The sequence below is a fragment of the Kogia breviceps genome, chromosome 1 (genome assembly GCF_026419965.1).
Source record: "Kogia breviceps isolate mKogBre1 chromosome 1, mKogBre1 haplotype 1, whole genome shotgun sequence".
NCBI lineage: Eukaryota > Metazoa > Chordata > Mammalia > Artiodactyla > Physeteridae > Kogia > Kogia breviceps.
The window spans coordinates 194,834,780-194,855,877 of NC_081310.1; the positions used below are offsets into that span (position 1 = coordinate 194,834,780).

The following is a 21,098-nucleotide window of genomic DNA, read 5'->3' on the forward strand; positions in this document are numbered from 1 at the left end:
GGGTGGAAAGCAGCCAAACAGCAGAGTCCTCATCAAGAAGTATCCCTGGAATCAAAAATACAACTGCAAAGCAAGACAATGAATGTGGATAGGAGGGAAAGACAAAAGATTTTTCATGCTGGTTTTCTATTAAGGGCTCTGAAATAAGACAGCTGAGCTTGATTCCTACCTTCTTTTGGGTTCTGCTTAAACTGTGCAGAAAGAGAAGAAAGAAAGATGACATCTCTGTCCCGGTCCTTCCAGGAGACACGGAAGATCTTACAGACCAGCTGTAAGGCCTGTTCTTCAGACACTTCAGAACCTGATGAAGGCTCCTTGTGAGGGAGAAGATTTGAGGGTTAATTTCAAGTCGCAGGAGGTGTGAATTAGACTTTAATAGAAATACCTAATTCTGATTTAATTTATTTACAAAAATGAGGATATTTTAGAAATGCATAAAACTATTCACCTACTGACTTAGGGAAAAATAAACTTGCTACTATGACTTCAAGGTTACAACATGTAGGTCTCATGAGCTTACAACACAAGTCTATGGGGGGGCAGTGATAAAGGATGTACATATATCCCATTTATTTACTCTTCTGAATGCTAAAAGACCAGGTTGACATTCTAGGTACACAACCAATTCTCCCCTAGAAATTTTTCCAGAATTCAATGTTTTTCACTACTTTCCATCACAGAAAGTACCATATATGAAAGAACTTTGTAAACATTCAAAACCTATACAAAATAAAGCACCATCAGGAGGCTACAGTCCAGCTTCTAATAATGTTGCCAAACACCAATAATTTACTGAACAGAAAGTGATGCAATTACCTCTACCAGTTCTACACCATGACACACACCAAAAACCCAAAAAAGCCTTCTTATAAATATAGGGAACTAAAGCTCAGATGATAACAAAATATAAAAGCCTCCTGTTTCCTCACATTCTTGCTTCAATTCCCAGTCCTTTCCCTCAGAATACAACCAAAGATGTGATGACCTACTTGCTCAAGCAATTAAAGACCCACAGAAAACATTCAAATTAGCTCTAAATTATTTGCTAACATTTACTGATAAAAACATGGACCCGAAACAAAGATAACTGAAGGATTTTTATCAGATAAAAGGACTGAGTTATACTTCCACTAATAAGGGTGATCAAGCCTACCCACTTTTCCTGAAAAAAGTAAAAGAAAAAAAGAAAACAACCCGGTCACCTAAATAGGATCTGCTGGTTTGGGGTGGCATTCTCTCACAGACTTTACAGACACAAGACGTGAAGCAGTGCTTATTTATACTACCTGTAACTAAAAACAGAAGCAAGGGCTTCATCTCTTACCAACCTTATCGCTGAGGCTCCTTTTTTCTCTTCGGTCATTTTCATCAACTTCCATATTTTCAATTCCTGAATCCACATCCACCTGGGACATGCTTTAAGTATAAAAGACAATCAGTCTTTTACCTTTGATAAATCCACCCAATGTCATAGCTGCTAGTTGAGGAAAAGTTTTTGGTTTGGGGTTTTTTTTTTTTTTTTTTTGGCCACGCCGCACGGCTTAAAGGACCTTAGTTCCCCGACCAGGGATTGAACCCGGGCCCTCAGCACTGAAAGCACCAAGTCCTAACTATGGGACCGCCAGGGAATTCCCTGGGAAAAGTTTTTAAATATCAATCAAAATCAGTCAGGAAAGCAAAATAATAAAGGTTCATCTTTTTTCTCATTAATTTTTAAGAGCTCTTCATATATTAGGATATAAACATTCTATCATTCTTGTGGAAAATATTTTTCCCAAGTTGTCATTTCCTTAGGCTCACTTTCAAAAATAATAATAATATTGTCGGAAATATTTTCCTCAAGTTGTTATTTTCTTAGGCTCACTTTCAAAAACAAAAATTAAGAGCAGATTTTCTATACATACTATTTCTAAATGATATACAATCAATCAGAGCCTGATTACAAAGTCTGGTGAAGTACAAACATTATTTCCCCCACATTCAATAACTGTCCCAGCACCATTTATTGAAAAGACCATCCTTTCCAACACCAACATGAAGTCACCTACGTCATATGTCCAACTGTCGCATGTGTGCGGGTCTCCTTCTGGATGCTCATTGCTGCTCCATTAGACAATCTGTCTGTCCCTGAGCCAATACCACTGTATTGTACTTACTACGACTTCACAATAAACCTTGCTATCTGCTAGGTCAACACCTCTACCTTGTTCTTCTACTTCAAGAGTCTTGGCCATTCTTGGCCCTTTGCTCGTCCACACATACTTAAGAATCAGCTTGACAGGTTCCTTAAAACTCCTGTTGGGATTTTGACTAGAATTTCACTGACTCTGGAGATCAAATTGAGAAGAAAAGACCTCATTGTGTTACTGATCTATCCATGGACAAGGTACCTCTCTCCAAGTAGTTAAGGTCTTCTTTCAATAAACTTTGATAATTTTCTCCCTAAGTCTTTCACTTCTTTTGCTAAATTTATCCTTAGGCACTATAAATATATATATATAGATAGATAGATTTTGTTTTTTTTTTGACTGTGTTGAGTCTTTGCTACTGCGTGCAGGTTTTCTCTAGTTGTGACAAGGGGGGGGCTACTCTTCGTTGCGGTGCGCGGCCTTCTCATTGCGGTGGCTTCTCTTGTTGTGGAGCATGGGCTCTAGGCTCTTGGGCTCTAGAGCGCAGGCTCAGTAGTTGTGGCGCACGGGCTCAGTTGTCCCAAAGCATGTGGGATCTTCCCAGACCAGGGCTCGAACCCATGTCCCTTGCATTGGGAGGCGGATTCTTAACCACTGCGCCACCAGGGAAGCCTGGCACCAAATATTTTTAAATAAAATTATGAATGGGCCTTTTTAAAAATTAAGTTTTCTCATTTGTTGCGAGTATATAGTACTGTAACTGACTTTAGACACAGACCTCTTATAAGCCACTTGTTTACTTATACACTGGGCTTATAAGGCAATCATTTTATCTCCAAGTAATAACCGTTTTGTTTCTTTCACTCCAATCCTAAGTTGCTTTACTGCAGTGGGTAGGATCCCATGTTGAATAGAAGCAGAAACAGCACTCATCCTTTTTTTATTCCTGATTTTAAAGAGAATGCTTCTAATTTCTTACCACTGAGTATGAGAGCTGCTGTGGTTTTTTGGTAGATGTCCTTTATATTAGCGAGAATAAGAGGCTATGTTGTGGTAACACATACACTCTGCAATCTTAGAGGCTTCACACTATAAGGGTTTGTTTCTTGCTTATGCAAAGTTTGATGAGGGAAGCAACCTTACTCCATCTTTAATCTATGCCGTCTGCAATATACAGCCTCCAAGGTCACTGGAGCAAGAGAAGAGAGGGATGGAGGAGGAACATCAGCTCAACTGCCTTCACCTAAAAGTGACACATGTGGGCTTCCCTGGTGGCACAGTGGTTGGGAGTCCGCCTGCCGATGCAGGAGACACGGGTTCGTGCCCCGGTCTGGGAGGACCCCACGTGCCGCGGAGCGGCTGGGCCCGTGAGCCATGGCTGCTGAGCCTGGGCATCTGGAGCCTGTGCTCCACAACGGGACCAGCACCCCAAAAGTCCCCCCTCATGACCCTTTCAATCACTACTACACTAGCCCACAGTAACTGCTATCCTGGCATCTAGCCCCACGGATGTTTTGTCCTCTTTTCATGTGCTGCAGTATTTGATTTGCCAGTATCTTCAGACTTTTGCAAATATGTTCGTAAGTATGATTACTATGTAAATAATTTTCTTCTTTTACATTATTCTTGTCTGGTTTTGTACATTAAGGTCATATTAGCCTCGTAAACTGATTTGGTAAGTTTAAAAATTACCTGAAAAATGTGTGTAAAGTTGGAATGCTGGAATTACCTATAAAATCATATGAGAAACGTGCTTTCTTCGGAAAATTTTAAAATACTGATTCAATTTATTTCACGTTTTTTTGATTATTCGGGTTCTCTCTTTTTTCTTGAGTCAATTTTGGGAGAATGTGTTTTCCTAGGAATTTGATTTTCATCCAAATTTTCAAATTTACGTGCATCCTGCATATTTACATTTTTCACAGAATTCTCTTTTTCAGTAACAAGTATTACTGAGTGCTCATTCTATGCAGGCATTGTTCCAGGTGTCTGAGACGCCAACAAACAAACAGAAAAAAATCCCTGCATCATGGAGCTTCCATCCTAGTTAAAGGGAGAAAGATAATAAAACAATAAACAAAGCATTTAGTATATGATAAATGCTATGGAAAAATTAAAGAAAAAAGAGCAGGGAAAAGGCAATTGAGAGGGCAGGGCTTTCCCCCTTTTAAATGGGGTGACCTCACTGAAATGCTTGCTTGCTATCTGGGAAAAATATGAAGGAGGCTGGCCATGCACATATCCAGAGGAAAAGTATTCCAAGAAAAGGGGTTTTATTCCCAACATTTATTTATATTTTTTCCATTTTTCATTTTTAATATATATAGCTTTATATTCTCTTTAAGAAGCACATTAGCTGCAACACACAAACGATGATATGTAATATTTGTTACTGTTCAGTTCTAGATACTTCCCAATTTCCATTATGATTTCTTCTTTGACTTGTATTTAGAAGCATGATCTGTTTTTAAAATTTCCAAATTCATGATGTTTTTCTTTTTTTGCAGTACGTGGGCCTCTCACTGCTGTGGCCTCTCCCATTGCGGAGCACAGGCTCCGGACACGCAGGCTCAGCGGCCATGGCTCACAGGCCCAGTTGCTCCGCGGCATGTGGGATCTTCCCGGACCGGGGCATGAACCCGTGTCCCCTGCATCGGCAGGCGGACTCTCAACCACTGTGCCACCGGGGAAGCCCCAGTTTGCCTCTTTTTTTTTTTTTTTTTTAAATATTTACTTACTTAGGCTGCGCCGGGTCTTAGTTGCGGCACGCATGATCTTGTGTGTGTGTGTGTGTTACGCGGGCCTCTCACTGTTGTGGCCTCTCCCGTTGCGGAGCACAGGCTCCGGACACGCAGGCTCAGCGGCCATGGCTCCTGGGCCCAGCCGCTCGGCGGCATGTGGGATCTTCCCGGACCGGGGCACGAACCCGCGTCCCCTGCATCGGCAGGCGGATTCTCAACCACTGCGCCACCAGGGACGCCCCGCCTCTTTTTTAAAATCTGTGTTTCTTTCTTCCCTTTCTTTGAATTGACTTAAATCCCCTCCCTACCCACCCCAATTCCATATTTTCTCGGTGCTGGTTTGAAAATAAACTCTTTCTATTCTTTCAGTGGTTACCCTTGAAACTTTATCAAGTATCCATAACTCAAAATCTGAAAGTTGGCCACTGTCTCTGCCCCTCTCCCAAGTATACAATCACTCCCCTTCTGGCTTACCTGCTATTGCCGTTCAGTGTGTTAGATCTACCTGATGATTTACTTCTCTCCCCGTATACTATTTCATAAGCTGTGATTACTGTCTTACACCATCAGTGTTTAGGGTTTTACCACATATTTAATATTTTCTTGACTCATCTTTCCTTCTTGCATCTCAGACATTAGTCCTGAGATCATTTTCCTTCGTCTTAAACTGCATCTGTTAAAAGTTGGGGTCTTCTGCTGGCAGACTATCAGGTTGTTCTAGTTTGTTTTTTAAATCTATAAATGTCTTTATTTCACCCCTGCTCTCAAAAGATAGTTCCACAAGGGCACATAATTCCCAGCTGACAGTTACTTTCTCTCAGCACTTAATGCTATTTCCACCATCCTCTGGCCTCCATCACTGAGACATCTATCTAACTATTGTTCTTTTGTAGATAATCTCTCATTTCTCTCTGGCTGCTTTAAACGTCTTTGTCTTTGGTGTTCTGCAATTTTCCTATAAAATGTCTAGGTGTGAATTTCTCTTTGTTTAATCTGCTCGTGAGTTGTTGGGCTTCCTGAATCTACGGATTCATAACATTTATCAACTCCAGAAAAATCCTCAGCCATTTATCTTTCTGATAATGGCTTCCAAACCAGCAGAGAAAAAACCATGGACTAAGAAGAGGGGTGGGGAATCTCCCAGTCTGTGTATTCTCTCCTTTTGACATTTCTCTTAGATCTATATTGGATCTGCATCCTCTGTATTTCTAAATACCCTTCATATTTTTCAGTTCTTTGTCTCTTTGTGGTGCACTCTGGGTAAGCTCTTCAGCTCTATCACTCCATTTGTTAATTTCTCTTTAGTTATTTTAATCCACTGTTTATTAGTATCTTTTCATTTCTAGAAATTCTATTTGGTTCTTTTTCAAATGTGCTTGGTTGTTTTTATAGTTGCTTACACCTTATTCATGTTTTCAATACCCTTTTAAATTTATTTAAACAAATAAATTTTACATTCTGTATTTGATAATTCCAAAACCCAAAAACCTCTAGGTGACTAATTCTGTTTTTATTGATTCTACAGACTCTTACTCATGGTGGCTTTTTTTTTAGCATGCTTTAATTTTTGACCATGAGTTCATATTTCTTGGAAATTTTTCTAAGGACGTTCTCTAAAGACTTGGATGATTTATGTTTATATCTGCTAGATGCCTGAAGACACTCAAGAGTCCATTGTCTATGACGGTTCTCAGCCTGAGGTTTTTCAGACTACCACAATAGTGTAAATTTAGGTTCTAAACCCATGTGAAAGTTACCCACTGGCCAAGAAATTGCAGAGTTGACTTGATTTTTAAAAATTCATCCACTCGAAGCAAAGGTATTAAGAACACAATTGTTTTGACTCTATGGGGTTGATTTTTTTCTACTTGATCTTCTTCCTGGGAGTGTAGTCCTTTCTGAATTCTTGCCTAATGTGGGGTAATCCCTGGCCTGGCCCCTCACCCCAACCCACCAAGTGCCCGGCACCCCAGTGTCCTAACACACACAGAAAATGCTATCTGTCTGGCCCACTGACACACACAGAGGAACCAGGCCCTGGAGGTCTGGCTGCCCAGGGAGTTATCAACCCTTCAGCTACTCTGTTATCTTGCCACAGTACACCTGCAACACAGGAAGGCTCTGCTCCAAGACACCCTGATCCTCGTGGAACTCCTAGAATACGGGGCTTACCTGCCTATACCCTCCCAAACTTTTAAAATTTCACCAAGCAGTCAATCTTTGCAGAAATTTTTAGGGGCTGACCTATGCTTGTCAACTTTGCACTTACAAAATAAAGACATTAAAAAAATTGTTTTTTACCACCTATACCATTATTTCATAAAAGACATTCCAACACCAAAAACAAAAAAAAGGTATACAGAACATTTCAGAATAAAACAAAGACCTTTCAATTTATTATATTTAGCTCTGATTTGCTAAGGACTGGCATGGATCTCTGGGCTGGCATTTGAGACCACTGGACTAGAGGGTAAAGTGAATGGATCTTTCCCTTTCCGTCAACAAAGCAGCTTACTGGAAAACTGGCTCACTTTACCTTTTTTCACAAGAGACTCCATCGATATCCATGCTCTGGGAACGTGAGAGAGACTGAGATTGTGTTTCAAGGCTATTGGAGGGCGAGCTGCTGAGAGAACTGACTCCTTCACTGCTCTGGCTTCGATGGGCTACTCCTAACCAGAAGAGACATGAAAGGTGAAGTCTCACGTGAGATAACATCAAAGCTATTTGTAAGGGCAACAGTAAGCACACAGAATCGGCATTCACACGATCACGACAGTTTGGCAACCGGGGAATTTCTATCAGAATATAACACTGAAGGTTGAAGGAACATTAAAATCATAGCAATGTTAGCAAGAAATCATCAGTTATCAACAGATATCACATGAGGTCAGCTACAGAGCTACAGCTGATACCTAAAACTAACTCACCCCCTTCTCTTTCACTAATTCAAACCACGGTCCCTGAGTACAAATCAGCTTCCAAGACAGTCCAGAAACATCCGTGAAATGTACCAAAAATAAGATACCTTAGTGAATGGATAGAGAGGCAGACAGATGGAGAGATGTGTGATAAAACAAATACAGTAAAATGTTAATGGTAGAATCTAGGTGATGGGTATATAAACATTCACTGCAAAATTCTTTCTACTCCGCTGTATGCTTAAAATTTTCATAATAAGATGTCGAACAGATCCATCTAAGCCATGTCCTTAAATGCAGATCAATCCATTTATTAACTGGAGATCTTATCTTGTGACAGTTTGGGGAAAACAAAAATCCTGACATCATCCTTGCCCTCAGAGCCCACAGTGTAGTGAACCACCGCCAGGCACACAGGGACACAGTGCTTCTAGTAATGGCTTCAAAACCGTCTTTTTCATAGAATTTTCAAAATTACTTTAACTCTATGAATATGTTTCTATAAAAAAAAAATTTACCCAGGCATTTTCAAGTACTTAAAAAATATATACCTATGTTGCTGAAAGGAAAATGGCTCATGTATTTCAAAAAGCAAAACAAAACAACTTGAGTTATCACTTGTAGCTGAAACTATCAAGTGGATTTAACCTTAACCCTCTCAGCCACCCAAGAAAGTCCACTTGCCACCCTTTCAAGTCTCTCTGTTGAAGACTTTATCCATGCCTGACAGCAGGTTTTAACATGGACCTGTTTTTTTTTTTTTTAATTTTTTTTGGCTGCGTTGGGTCTTCGTTGATGCGAGCGGGGGCTACTCTTCGTTGCGGTGCGTGGGCTCCTCATTGCTGTGGCTTCTCTTGTTGCAGAGCACGGGCCCTAGAGTGTGTGGGCTTCGGTAGTTGCAGCATGCAGCCCCAGTAGTTGCGGTGTGTGGGTTCTAGGGCACGCGGGCTTCAGTAGTTGTGGCGCGGGATCCGTAATTGTGGCTCGCTGGCTCTGGAGAGCAGGCTCAGTAGTTGTGGCGCACGGGCTTAGTTGCTCCGCGGCATGTGGGATCTTCCCGGACCAGGGATCGAACCTGTGACTCTGGCATCGGTAGGCGGATTCTTAACCACTGCACCACCAGGGAAGTCGCAGATCTGTTTATTAAAACTTTTGCAGGACTCAGGAGGGAAAGAGAAACTAAATTTTTACTATTCGTAAGTAGATTCAAGTAAGATACCAAAAGTATCTGATGTAGTGAGAATTTTGAAATAAGCTTAGAGAAGACAGTAAAACTTTAAATCATTAATTCCAGTGTAACTCAAAATAAGTCCTCAATAAATATTTACTGAAGGAGTAAATAACAGAGCATCAACAATGTCCTGAAGAGAATATCATTTTACCTACCACACTGAAAGGAGTGACAACCTTTTAATAAAATAATAAAGTTCAACAATTTTTATGGGATATCAATTTAGCAGCTTTAAAATCTCCACCTTATGAAAACCAGTTCTAAAATTAAATTGATAATTACAATAAGTTGTTTAAGTAACTGTACTTGTAACATAGGGTGCTATGCCAAATACTATGTATACAATAACCCGGCAGTAATAGAGTGTCAGAGTATATCATATAGTATAACATACCGTATTTGCAATATTTTTATAAGACAGCAAGAATATCATCTGAATTCTTTTTTTCCTCAACTCTCCATATGATCTTCACAAGGCTCAAGTGGGGCAATTCTCCCCAGAATTTATTATGTCTACCAGTGTTCCCCAATCTCTACACACCATCTAGAATCTAGGAGGGACCCCACTTCTTTCTTTTTATTTATTTATTTAGTTGTGTTGGGTCTTCGTTGATGCATGCAGGCTTTCCCTAGTTGCAGCGAGCGGGGGTTACTCTTTCGTTGCGGTACGCGGGCCTCTCATTGCAGCGGCTTCTCCCGTTGCGGAGCACGGGCTCTAGGCGTGCGGGCCTCAGCAGTTGTGGCACGCAGGCTCAGCAGTTGTGGCGCACGGGCTTAGGTGCTCCACGGCATGTGGGATCTTCCCGGACCAGGGCTCGAACCCATGTCCCCTGCACTGGCAGGCAGACTCCCAGCCACTGTGCCACCAGGGAAGCCCCCCACTTCTTTCTTAAACTTAAAAAAACGGAGGGTCTCTTTGACTTTATCTAGAATCAATATAAATTAAATACTGTAACTCAAATCAAATCAAAACAACAGTACAAAATATCACTTTGGGGACTCCCCTGGTGGCGAAGTGGTTAAGAATCCACCTGCCAATGCAGAGGACACGGGTTCGAGCCCTAGTCTGGGAAGATCCCACATGCTGCGGAGCAACTAAGCCCGTGTGCCACAACTACTGAGCTTGCGCTCTAGAGACCGTGTTTCACAACGACTGAAGCCCGCGCCCCGGGAGCCCGTGCTCCTCAACAAGAGAAGCCACTGCAATGAGAAGCCCGCGCACCACAACGAAGTGTAGCTGCTCGCCCCAACTAGAGAAAGCCCGCGCACAGCAACGAAGACCCGACGCAGCCAATAAATAAACAAATTAAAGTAAAAAAAAAAAAAAAAAAAAGCTGGGACTAGATGGGAGAAACAACTTGTAGGACTCACTACAGCTTCCCAACCCTTGCTTTAGTTACTTGTAACTGAAAGCATCTCAGTTAAGAAGGCTGCCAGGTGACTGCCAAGTCACTCCCGGGTGAGGACCTCCTTCCCGTGGTTGGCAGTCCACCGAGTATTTGTCTCTGTTAGAAAGCACGTCGTTCTGGAACAGAAGTCGTCCCTTCATGCTCAGTGGATAGTGAAGCTACCCACTGGCCCTATTTTTACCATCCAGGGCCAAAGGAGGCAAGCATAAGGCGTCCTCCTCCTCATGACGTTTCACATTGTTTTCATGGAAAGTCCTGAGATTTCTTTTGTTTGAACTACACGTGCCTATGTTGCTTTGGTCATTTGCTCTTGCAATCCACTTACTGATTCAACAGACCTTTATTCGGTGCCTAGAATGTGGCAGGCACTGTTAAGGCACTGGGCACGCAGCAGTGAATAAAATGGACACAAGTCCCTGTCCCGCAGAGCTTTATACTCTAGCAGAGGAAGCAGAGGAAACAGGATATACAAGTAATATACATGCTATGTCAGCTGGTGACAGGAGCTCGAAGAAAAAGTGTCTGTGTCAGACAGAGGTTGCACTTTTATACAAGGTGGCCAGAGAAGGCCTTTTTGAGAAAGTGACACTTGGATAAACAACTGAAGAGCTGAACGAAAAAGCCATGTGGATTTTAGGGTAGGAGCATTCTAGGCGAAGAAATAGCAAATACAAAGGCCCCCACTAGGTACCATGCCTGGAATGTTCCAGGAACAGAGGGGAAGCCAGTACGGCTGGAGCAGAGGGGGCAAGAAGGGCAGTGAGAGAGGAGGGCAGGGCCGGGGCAGGGCCAGGCCATATGTGGCCCCGGGTCGAGGTGAGGACTCTGACTTTCATTCTGAGTGAGGCCAGGAGCCAACAGAAAATGATGTGACCTGTCTTACGAGGGGTGCGTTTTCTATTTTGTCGTGTTTAAACTTGTTTATTTAATAGATCCCTGGAAATGTGTTTATCCAACCTGCCAAGAGCATGGCTAATAATATCTACCTATTTATGATTATGAATAATGATGATTATATGAGAAACATAATCGGGACTTAACAGCAGAGAGGTGCACTGCCAAGAGCTAACCGTTCAGAGTCGCCCGAGTCTGTTGGTTTGTGATAGTAACTATCCTGCTTGCTGTAAAAACTAACACTGCTGTCACACAATGCTACACTTATGCTCTAGTGGGGTCCAGTATGGCTCTACACTGAGAACAGACTGAGGTGAAGCAAGGGTAGGCATGGAGAGACCAATCTGGAGCCCACGCCAGTAATCCAGGAAAGATATGCTAGCGCCTCGAACCTGGAGAGCTGGTGAGATGAGAAGAGGTGGTGAGAATCGGGTCTGGTTCTAAATTTTGCTGACAGACCTAGAGCTGGGGTCGGCAAGCTACAGTCCGCAGGCCACACTTACCTATTTTTGTAAATAGAGTTTTATTGGAACACAGCAATGACCATTAGTTTACATATTGCTTATGGCTGCTTTTGTGCTACGGGGCAGAGAAGAATATTTGTGACAGAGACGGCACAGCCTGCAGAGCCAAAAATATTTACTATCTGGCCCTTTAGAGAAAGAGTGTGCTGACCCCCGGATCTAGCGTATGAGGTAAAATGAAGAGAGAATGTTTTTACCTGGCCCTTTAGAGAAAGAGCGTGCTAACCCCCGATCTAGAGTATGAAGTAAGGGCTTCTCTGGGCGGTTGAGAGTCCGCCTGCCAATGCAGGGGACACGGGTTCGTGCCCCGGTCCGGGAAGATCCCACGTGCCGCAGAGCGGCTGGGCCCGTGAGCCATGGCCGCTGGGCCTGCGTGTCCGGAGCCTGTGCTCTGCAACGGGAGAGGCCACGGCAGTGAGAGGCCCGCAAAAAAAAAAAAAAAAAAAAAAAAAGTATGAGGCAAAATGAAGAGAGAATGTTTTTATCTGGCCCTTTAGAGAAAGAGCGAGCTGACCCCCGATCTAGGGTATGAGGTAAAATGAAGAGAGAATGTTTTTATCTGGCCCTTTAGAGAAAGAGCGAGCTGACCCCCGATCTAGAGTATGAGGTAAAATGAAGAGAGAATGTTTGGGGCTTAAGTAAATAGAAAAAAGAAAAAAGTTGTCACTTATTGAGAAGGGGTCCTAGGAAAAGATAAGATGTAAGGAAATATCAGGAACTCGATTTTGGACGTGTCACCTGTGAGATGTGTATTAGATGATGTATGCGTCGGAGGTTCAAACAACAGGTCTGAGCTGGAGATATGAACTCAGGCATAATCAGATTAGAAAGAGCAACTGAACTCAGGAAGCTGGGTAAAATCAATAAGAGAATAAGCACAGATGGAGAGGACAAGAGGTTAACTGAGTCCTGGAACCCTGACACTGCGAAGCCAGGGAAGCGAAAAAGACCCACACGAAGAGCTAAGAAGGGGCAGACGGAGACCCAGGAGGAACACCAGGGTGTGATGCTCTGGAGCCGGACAGAGGAAGCACCTCGAGGAGAACGAGGCCAAAGCCACGATGAGTGGGGCTGACAGGTCAGATCAGACAGTGACTCAGAGCAGACCACGGGAGGCCTCACCCGAAGGGATTCGACTCGGCAGAGGTACACGGGCAGAAGGAGGAGACTGAGGACAGGCAACCCCTTCCAGAAGTTCTGTTGTGAAGGGGTGCAGAGATGTGGGGTGGACGCCGCCAGGGCATATGAGATCCAGAGAGTTCCCTTCTCTTTACCCCCAGGAGGGGAGAAGGCACAGCATGCACAATGGCTGTTTTCCACTTGAGATGGAAAACCAGATGAAGCAGGAGAACAGGAACTGCAGGAGCAACGGCTCCGGCTCCGGGGATGGGATCCGCGGTGCAGCCTGCAGTAGGGCAGGGACCGTTCAAGCCTAACAAGAACTGGCCACACATTCGAGAAGGTGGGTGGAGGCATGATCAGGTGGGTGGAGGCATGACCGAAGCTTAAGGAGGTGAGTTCCCTTCTGCCTGCATCTGTTTTCTCCATGCAATAGGCAGGCAGGCCACCAGGTGAGAGTGCACATGGAAAATGAGGTGTCACAGATTGGAAGAAGGTATGAAATAGACTATGGGAGAGTGAACCAGGAAATACGGTGTAACTACCTGCTAGTATTAAGGGTCCACTCGAGTTTGTGATCACGAGTCTGAAATGAGTCAGCTAGTATTGTTTTTCTCTAGCCTTATTCCACAGCAAGAGACAAGAATAGGAGGGGAATGGGATTTGAAACGAGGATCATGGTTTAACCAAGAGAGCGCGACAAAGCGAGAGAGAGGCCAGAGAGGGAGTGACAGTCGTGACTGACGATGGAATTTCCACAGGGTGAGGAGAGAAGTGAGAATACGAGGGAGGGGAGGAAAAAGCAAAGACAGTGATGGGTCAATGGACTGTAGCCCCCAGGGAACCCTCAGGACTGGGGCACAGAGGGGTGAGCTAGAAAGCTGAAGGCGGTGATCAGCAAATCACTGAGATTGAAAGATCTAGAGTCTGACCAGGGCAGTGAGTGGGTGGAGTCAGGTGGAAGAAAAGGCCGCTGAAGGAGAGGAGCTCAAGAAACGGAGAGGTCGGAGCGCTGGAAGCGTCATCTACGTGGCTACTGAAATCATCATGAATTAAGACAGAGATGGTACTGGAGAGACAGACAGTGGACAGAACTGTGGGTGGCGGGTCAGAGGATAAGCCACAACAAGCTAGAGGAGTGGGGAATACCGTTTGGTGACACAAGATTGAAAGCGATGTGTTTTTAGGGTGGAGGAAGAATGGTCTAGAAGAAGAAATGAGAATGTGACAGAGGAAGAGCACAAATCCAGTGAGAGCACCAGGGGGAAGGGGAGGGATGTTCACAGAGCAGAATCTTGCTGGTGACTGAGCAGGAGGATTTCAGAATTTGAGGAGGTGGGGAGGCGGGGTGGGAAAGGTACATGTAACAAAGCATGTAATGATTAGAGACGGTGAGATGAGGGATGAGGGCGTGGGAGACCAGGTGGCTGACATGAGTGGGGATAAGGGGCACGCCGAGATTATTCCTGGTGGTCCCAAAGAGACGCAGTGCTGTGGCTGGGAGGGTGGAGGAGCTTGCCAGGAGCAGGCAGAGTTCTGGGTCTCCTGCCTGACCTTTGGCGATGCGGTGAAATTTTAAGCCCCTCCCCATGCCACTAGCTCTTCCCTGGACAATTTCCAGCATTCCGGGTGGGGTCTGATCACGGTGAGACAAACAGCACTGTTGGTAGCACAGCTTCCAAGGAAAAGAAGAAAACACAACTGCAATCCTGAACCCATCTCCTGTTAGAAGACCATCACGCCTTCTCCAAGCAGTGTACACAGGAAACATTTCAGGCACAGGAGCAGTTTACTACTACCTGGTGATTTGGCCTGAACCTCTCTCACTTTTATAATGAACAGATTTACACAGACGCATTTATATTTGCATGCGGAGAAGCCTACGGTGATGCCTAACAAGAGTTACAGTAACAGATACTCTGTAGATACTTTAAATTGACAAGTTATCCTAGACCATGAAGACAGATTATTCCGAGGTGACAAAGGGAGAGTGCATTAAATGACTGCAGAGCTGACAATCATATATTTCATTATCAGGTGATATGATGATCAACGCAGGTCTCTTAGCACCTGCTTTTCCCTAATTAAAATCTTAATTATTAAAATAATTATAATGGTAATAATGATTATGTTTGAGAGAAAAGTTCACTTAGTGAAAAGACAGATATTTTCAAACATACAGTATGAGCCAATATCAGCATTTCCCACCAAAGATAGTCCTGGATATCAACTATGAGCTCATTAATTATAAAGAAATAAACCTTTATGATAGTTAAACAATTGTCAATGAGACAGATAGAAAACATCACATCAGGTGAACTTTTATACCCTGAAATTTTAGGGAGTTCTATGGCAATGTAGAATGAAGACAAGGAAATCCATAATCAGAGGCTTGTCATTTTGACCATTAGTCCAATCTTGCATTTTCAGATTATTTTATCTTAAAAAAAAAAAAAAGCATCAACCAAACTCATGAAATCAGCAGAACCGAATTTAGTCTTAACCTCCTCGCCATCAGAGATAAAGACCTGACCCTGCTTGAAAAAAACGATGAAACCTATAGAAAGGAGAACAAGTAGCTTCAACAGATCACTATCAAAATGAACAGACATTAACAAAACACACCCTAACGATCTTCAACTACTGCTTGCAGGATTTTTAAAAGTTGCTGTTCAGTTCAGCAATTGTTCAATTCATCTTATGTTGTTGTGGAAACGTCACAACTGTAAGTGTTAAGAGCAAGCTTACAGTTGTGGGAACTATAAACGTGTCCCAGGTGTGAAGGCAAGGCTTACCTGATGCACCTATGGGGGAGGTAGCTGGGGTCATGTTGTGGACATTGAGACCAAGACTCTGGGACGGGCCTGGGGCTGAGGCTGCTACAGGAGGCCCCGGAGGGCTCTCCCTCTGGGGAGACGTGAGCGGGGTGTTTGGCTGGGAGGTCTGTCCACCAGCAAGTCGTGCCAGGCGCCTCCGTCGGATCTACAACGAGAGCGAAAGGGCATTTTATAACGGAACAGCAGAAACACAATTCTGCCAAAGAACAATAATGTTACCAATAAGCATACTGGAGCTTGACAACTAAGTACACCTTGAGAAAAAAGCACTCATTCGAGACAAGCGATAACTGTGTACCACTATTGTTATAAGCTACCAGCTCACATGTTAAAAACGGAATCTTGGGCTTCCCTGGTGGCGCAGTGGTTGAGAATCCGCCTGCCGATGCGGGGGACGCGGGTTCGTGCCCCGGTCCGGGAGGATCCCACATGCCGCGGAGCGGCTGGGCCCGTGAGCCATGGCCACTGAGCCTGTGCGTCCGGAGCCTGTGCTCCGCAACGGGAGAGGCCACAACAGTGAGACGCCTGCATACCACAAAAAAAAAAAACCACAACAAACAAACAAAAAACTGAATCTTTTTTTTTTTTTTTTTTTTGCCACACCACACAGCTTGTGGGATCTTAGTTCCCCGATCAGGGACTGAACCCAGGCCCTCGGCAGTGAGAGTGCAGAGTCCTAACCACTGCACCACCAGGGAAGTCCCTAAAACCTACATCGTAATCACCGTACCACCTCTGTTTATTGAATCTTCTTGAGTGACACTGTGAATTTATAATAAGCACACAACACTTTTAAACACACTAAAGCTTGCTGTTATTGTAATAAAACTACATAAATTTGGTCACATTAGTAGGCAGGATATGAAATAAATATAAGTCACTGAAACAGTGAAAGTAACAAAAGTTATACTAGGACAAATTTTACTCTCACTTTCAAGAACAAAATGGTTAGATTCTTCTTACTTAATTTCAATAAAAACATCATCAACAACTTCTTCCTTCTAATGACATCTCAGAGTTTTCAAGTGATTACAAATATGTACCACAAAGTCCCGGTGGATCACAGAAATGTTCTCCCCACATTCTGACAGTCGTTAATTCATAACCGGGCAAAAAACTCCCAGCACCTGCCCTCCCAGGCGGTGGGCATACGTAACAATTACGATGAGGCTTCTGGCTCTAAGTGGGCAGCAAAGGAGCAAACCAGCCCGGCTGCTCACACTCTTTCCATTAAGAACAGGTTGGAGGAAAAAGTTAAATTACGACAAATGCTAACGGGGACGGACCTCATCCGAACTAAGAATCTATTTGCCGTTCTAACACTGGGGGAAATCTGTTCCTTCTACTGTTCAGACAACAAGAACGTCCTGATTCTTTTTTTTTTTTTTTTTTCCCCCGGTACGCGGGCCTCTCACTGTCGTGGCCTCTCCCGCTGCGGAGCACAGGCTCCGGACGCGCAGGCTCAGCGGCCACGGCTCACGGGCCCAGCCTCTCCGCGGCACGTGGGATCTTCCCGGACCGGGGCACGAACCCGTGTCCCCTGCATCGGCAGGCGGACTCTCAACCACTGTGCCACCAGGGAAGCCCCGAATATGTGTCTTTAAAAAAAAAAAACACACCACCTCACTGAAAGAAGCTAACGAAGTCGGTTCTCTCGGGAATACTTCCCTGGGGGCAGGGCAGCGGGGGGGGGGGGGGGGGGGGGGCGGTAGACAGACCAGAAGAAACACCACCCCCAACCCGTTCCCAACGCAATTAACCAAAAAGCCAGAGACCCAGAGTCTGTGTTTCCAGCTCCTCTGCTGCCCTTCACCTCCTCAAATACAATTTACCAAGTCCTGTTCCTTCCGCTGGAGTCCACCCTCCGCGCTCAGCACCTCTGCCACCACCCTCTCTCACCAGGACCTCTGCAAAAGCTTCCTAATGGATACGCCTGGGTCCACTCTGGCCTGGTGAGGGCAGAGGCCCCATCTGCCTTTCTTTAAACAGTTTCAGAGCTTTAGATTTCTGAAATGCAAATCAAAACCACAATGAGCTAACAATACCTCACACCCATTAGGATGGCTACTATCAAAAAAACAAACAAAAACCCATAAAATAACAACTATTAGCAAGGGTGTAGAGAAACTGGAACCCCTGTACACTGTTGTTGGGAATGTAAAATGGTGCAACCGCTATGGAAAACAACATGGCAGTTCCTTAAGAAATTAAACATAGACTTTCCATATGATCCAGTAATTCCATTCATAGGTATATATCCAAAAGACCTGAAAGCAGGGACTCAAACGTGTATTTGTTTACCCATGTTCATAGTAAAATTATTTCCAAAAGCCAAAAGGTGGAAGCAACCCAAATGTCTATCAACAGATAAATAAAATGTGCTCTAAACATAAATGGAATATTATTCAACCTTAAAAAGGAAATTCTGACTGCAACACGATGAGCCCCAAGCACTTTATGCTAAGTGAAATAAGGCAGTCACAAAAAGACAAATACTGTATGATTCCACTTACAGGAGGCACCTAGATTAGTCAGATTCATAGAGGCAGAAAGTAGAATGGTGGTTGCCAAGAGCTAAGGAGATTTTTTTTAATCTAACTATAGAAGAAAATCCTAAATCATAAGAAAGCATGTATCACCTAGATTCCTCTGCAACCCATTCTCCACACAGCAATCACAGTAATTCTTTAAAAACACAAATCACGAGGCTTCCCTGGTGGTGCAGTGGTGATGAATCCGCCTGTCAATGCAGGCGACACGGGTTCGAGCCCTGGTCCGGGAAGATCCCACATGTCGTGGAGCAACTAAGCCCATGCACCACAACTACTGAGCCTGCGCTCTAGAGCCCACGAGCCACAACTACTGAAGCCTGCACACCACAACTGCTGAAGCCCACGCGCCTAGAGCCTGTGCTCCACAACAAGAGAAGCCCATGCACCGCAAGGAAGAGTAGCCCCCGCTCACCGCAACTAGAGAGAGCCCATGCGCAGCAACGAAGACCCAACACAGCAATAAATAAATAAATAAATAAATAAATAGCCAGACATGAAAAAGCAAAGACTGCATGATTCCATTTTGATAAATTTCAAAAACAAGAAAAACTAAACGGTAACATTAGTCAGGATAGTGGTTACCTTTGGCAGGGGGTGTGGGGGTACAGGGAGGATGGCTGGGGGAGGCATAAGCGGGCGACTCGGGTGCTGGTAATGGTCTTATGTCTTTTTTAACGAGATGCTAGTTTCACTGTTGTGTCCACTCTGTGACAATTCATTGGGCTGTATACTTACAACTATGGGTAGTGAGCTCATGGGTGTTCATCACATGACTCTTCATAACTTATACGTTAAATATAGTCTTTTACATGTTTCAAATAGGATATAATTTTAAAAAATAAATCCTACTTATCCCTCAAGGCCCACTGGAAATGCTACGGTCTTTATGAGGATTCTCCATTTTTTAAAATTTAGTGTAAATTAAAATACCTTACACAAACACTGTGCTTACTACCTGATACTGAAATTAAGGCAGTATTTTCATTTTTAAATGTGTTTGTGTATACACACCAATGCAACAGAAGAGACTTAAAATTTTCAAGGAAACCAGCATTTAGGGATTTGCTAGAAGTTAAGTTTCATTACTTTAGAGGCAGCTAAACTTACGAGCCCGTGCTTGACTTGAAGTTCAAATGCAACCTTTTACTACTAACTCACTACCTAGGTAGGCTCAAGACAGGTCACCTGACCTCTCTGGGCTTCCAGTTCCGAATCTGTACAATGGGGATAAACAGTGCCTTCCTCAGAGAATTGTGAGAAAACTACCACTTTGCCCTGTTCTCTAATTCATTTTATATTCACGGCTCTTCCCTGACCTACTACATATGTGATGTTTCTTTTTTTAAAAATTAATTAATTAATTAATTAATTAATTAATTTTTTAGCGGCATTGGTCTTCGTTGCTGCGCGTTGCTGGGCTTCCTCTAGTTGCGGCGAGCGGGGGCTACTCTTCGTTGAGGCGTGCGGGCTTCTCATTGCGGTGGCTTCTCTTGTTGTGGAGCACGGCCTCTAGGCACGTGGGCTTCAGCAGTTGTGACACGCGGGCTCCGTAGTTGTGGCTCGCGGGCTCTAGAGCACAGGCTCAGTCGTCGTGGCACAAGGACTTATTTGCTCCGCGGCATGTGGGATCTTCCCGGACCAGGGCTCGAACCCGTGTCCCCTGCATTGGCAGGTGGATTCTTAACCACTGTGCCACCAGGGAAGCCCTGTGATGTTTCTTTGTGTATTGCGTGTTCACCATGCCCCTACTCTAAGTTTCTTCAGGCCCGGACTTTTATCAGTTTTTTCTCTGATGGCTCATCCGTGCCTAGAAGAGTGTCTGGCAGATAGTAGGTGCTCTTTAAATATGTGCTGAATGAATTAAAGAATAAATGAAAACTATCAGAGAATGCATTGCACATAAAATTTACTGTTTAGGGAATGATAATATTACCTTTGAAAAAGCACACACATTGCTTTTGAAAAAAATATGAAGCCACTTTAAATCTGGGTGCCAAGTTCAGCCTGAGATGTTACATTCAGATGTCCTCCTCAGTGATACAAACATAGAATAAATGTCCTGACTCACTGCAATACGGGCTTGAAGGAAATTTTCCAAGAAGAAAGATTTCCACCGTGCACAGGTTTGAAAAAAAGAATAAGAATCAAGACTTTGTGAAATATACTGTGGACCAGGAAGGGAGATGGAGGAGTGGAGTAAGGAAAAGAGACAGGTCCACGCATAACACGGGCTGGCAGGAGGAGACTGGCAGAACCAGTCCTGACCCTCCATCTTAAAAACCTGCTGGGCAGGGAAGAAACTGCCACGATGCGGCAGCGCTCTGGGCCGCCCCGCTGCTACGCTCCCGATAGAAGACCGTGCCCTTCAGTGGACTGACCACGTTCCACCATGGTGGCGGCTTTGAACCGGCCCAGCAGGCCGAGGACCCTGGGAATTTCTGGACTGGAGACTCCCAAGAGAATGGCTTTGAGCAATCGCAGGGATGAAGGCCTACCTAGTTAATTTGACTATTAAGAGACGTGACCTCACTTTCATTGCAAGCAGAACGTATAAGAAACAAACTAAAAATAGTCCCAACACACCAAAGTATTATTAAACGTGTTTCTCTTTGCCTACTCTACACATAAGCAGGTAAGACTGGTAGAATGTCTTTTAAGTTAAGCGGAAGTCCTTTTTAAAAGAACTGTCTTGGGCTTCCCTGGTGGCGCAGTGGTTGCGAGTCCGCCTGCCGATGCAGGGG

The 21,098-nt window shown here is 44.1% G+C and overlaps 2 protein-coding genes across 10 annotated transcripts in view; both read right to left on the reverse strand.

Moving 5' to 3' along the window:
* Window positions 1-21,098, reverse strand: part of KIF1B (kinesin family member 1B) — a 336,458-nt gene that overhangs the window by 246,454 nt on the left and 68,906 nt on the right. The gene's annotated exons all lie outside the window — the stretch shown is intronic.
* The window catches only part of UBE4B (ubiquitination factor E4B), a 120,783-nt gene that overhangs the window by 74,343 nt on the left and 25,342 nt on the right, over window positions 1-21,098 (reverse strand). For all 9 annotated transcript variants that reach the window (XM_059057844.2, XM_059057867.2, XM_067017807.1 and 6 more), the window contains 4 exons: window positions 15,764-15,950; window positions 7,407-7,542; window positions 1,329-1,416; window positions 170-314 (listed from right to left, as the gene is read on the reverse strand). In XM_059057844.2, coding sequence (XP_058913827.1) covers window positions 170-314; window positions 1,329-1,416; window positions 7,407-7,542; window positions 15,764-15,950 — 556 coding nt within the window. The remainder of the gene's footprint in view (window positions 1-169; window positions 315-1,328; window positions 1,417-7,406; window positions 7,543-15,763; window positions 15,951-21,098) is intronic.